The sequence below is a fragment of the Leopardus geoffroyi genome, chromosome A1, assembly GCF_018350155.1.
Source record: "Leopardus geoffroyi isolate Oge1 chromosome A1, O.geoffroyi_Oge1_pat1.0, whole genome shotgun sequence".
NCBI lineage: Eukaryota > Metazoa > Chordata > Mammalia > Carnivora > Felidae > Leopardus > Leopardus geoffroyi.
The window spans coordinates 83,557,678-83,560,048 of NC_059326.1; the positions used below are offsets into that span (position 1 = coordinate 83,557,678).

General features: G+C 33.1%; 1 protein-coding gene across 1 annotated transcript; it reads left to right on the top strand.

Annotated features, from left to right (window-relative positions):
• The first annotated feature begins 1,155 nt into the window (after positions 1–1,155).
• On the top strand, positions 1,156–1,987 carry LOC123611081 (olfactory receptor 14C36-like). Its single transcript, XM_045502621.1, is given in 2 exon segments — positions 1,156–1,548; positions 1,550–1,987. Coding segments are annotated over 2 exon segments (831 nt in total).
• The last annotated feature ends 384 nt before the right edge of the window (positions 1,988–2,371 follow it).

The window sequence follows — 2,371 nt, forward strand, 5'->3', positions numbered from 1 at the left end:
GTTTGTTATTATTTTGAGGGAATTCAAAGAAAGTGCTATAAAAAATAATAGAGGAGATCTAGGAAAATACAAGCAACACATTAAGTCAAGAAGAAAGTTGGTTCATATATTCACTGATGAATAAACCAAACAGAGGACTGATAAAATGAGCTATAGAGATGTGATAGCAATGACCAAGAACTTGTTGAGTGATACAGAATCAAAGAAATCAAAAAGGAAGAAATTCTAGAAATGTTGTTGAACATATGGAAGATTAAAGTGAGAAAAACACCCTCCATAATTTAACAGAAAGCAAAAACTAAATTAGTGTTGTAAGATTTTGTGTTTAATTTTGTTGTTTTGTTTTTTCATCTAGTAAAAGCAAAGAAGGTTTGAAAACTTGGAAAATTGAAGATTACAATGAGGGAATATTAGGGGTAGGTTCAAGAGGCAGTAAGGAAATAATAATACTGGGCTTATTCATTCCCTCTTTAAAAGCAGAGCAGAATAACTAGAAAAATAACTTGAAGTATAAAAATGTAACAAAAATCGGGCATAGATTCAGTTCAAGTAAGTATATCAGCTACTGAGCTGTATTCCATTTGAGATATTAGAGTAAGTAAAGTTTCAAATTACATTGATATTTTGTCATGGTAACAGAAGAGAATTTTGACACCATTATGCATAGAAGATTAGCTCAAGAAAAATAAGATCATTTCCCCCCATACATCCGTAGCCTCAAATAAAAACATAAGACTGAAAACAATCAAAATATTTTATTCTAATTATCCACTGTTCAACAATATGATTTACATGATATCTTTCAAATGCAACTGTATTTATGTAATCTGTATCTATATTTGTATGTATTTGACCATGAAATTTGTATTTTCCAATGGAAATGTGTAGAAATATGCTTTTAATTTTTATTCTTATTGGTTATGAGCAATATGACTGTAATTTTCACTCCAGTATACAGTGGGATTAAAAATAAAATCATGTAGACTAAAGGAAGTTCACTTAATTTTCTCTCAAAAATATTGGGGACATCAATATATATTAGAATTAGGTAGGAATCAAAACCAAAGTAGTTAAGAAATATCTTTCCATAATTTGATTCTTCATGGGCTCAAGACTTCACTTCTTACTTTCAGGTACATATTGTGTTACCCACAGATGACAAATTCCAATGTGATGATGGGATTTCTCCTCACAGGGTTTTCTGATGTATGGGAACTGCAGGTTTTGCATGCCATAACCTTCTCTGTGATGTTGGGAAACACTCGCATTGTTACTGTCACCACCCTTGACAGGAGTCTTCACACACCCATGTATTTCTTCCTTAGGAATCTGTCCATCTTGGTTGCATGCTACATTTCTGTAACAGTTCCTAACTCATGCATCAATTCTCTACTTGACAGCAGCACCATTTCAAAGGCTGGGTGTAAAGCTGAGGTCTTCCTAGTGGTTTTCTTTGTATATACGGAGCTTCTGTTTCTGACTCTCATGGCCCAAGACCATTATGTGGCTATCTGCCAACCCCTTTACTACCCTATAATCATGAACTCTCAAAATCTGCATACAAATGACTCTGGCTTTCATACTCCGTAGTCTCATCTATGCTGCTGTACACACTGGCAATACATTCAGGCTGCCATTCTGTCAATCCAATGTTATCCATCCATTTTTTTGTGATATCCCTTCTCTGCTAAAGCTCTCCTGATTTGACACCTTTAGCAATGAGATGGTGCTCATTGTCTGTGGTCTAGGGATTGTTGGTGGCTGTTTAATTTTCATCATCAGCTCTTACAGTCACATGTTTTCTACAGTTTTCAAGTTTCCGAGAGGAGCAGACAGAAAAAAGGCTTTTTCTACCTGTGTCCCTAATATATTTGTGGTATCTGTCTTCCTCAGCTCAGGTGTTTATGTATACCTGAGACAATCAGAAAACTATTCCACCATCCAAGACATATTCCCCACTTTTCAACCTTATTATCTACAGTTTTAGAAATGAACAAATAAATGTGCCATTAACAAAATAAAGAGAATGTTTACTCAGGAAATGTGCAGAAAATTTCTGAGGCTCACCAAAAATTAGTGAGTAAAATTCATTTTTACAACAATAAATTGAGATAATTGATTGGATTTATATCAATATAACTTATATAAATTAATAAATAATGTCATTAAAATATATCATTTATCAAAATAATTTCCTTTCTGAAGGCATTGGTTTATCTGAATGTGCCAGTGTGTAAAGGATCTGGTGTTCCAAACAAGAAATCCCTATTCATGCTTTGATATTGTAAGAAACTTTTAGACTAAACCTTTAGACTAAAATTTTTAGTCTAAAAATCCAAAAAAGTTATCCTTAGAAACATTTCATGTTAAA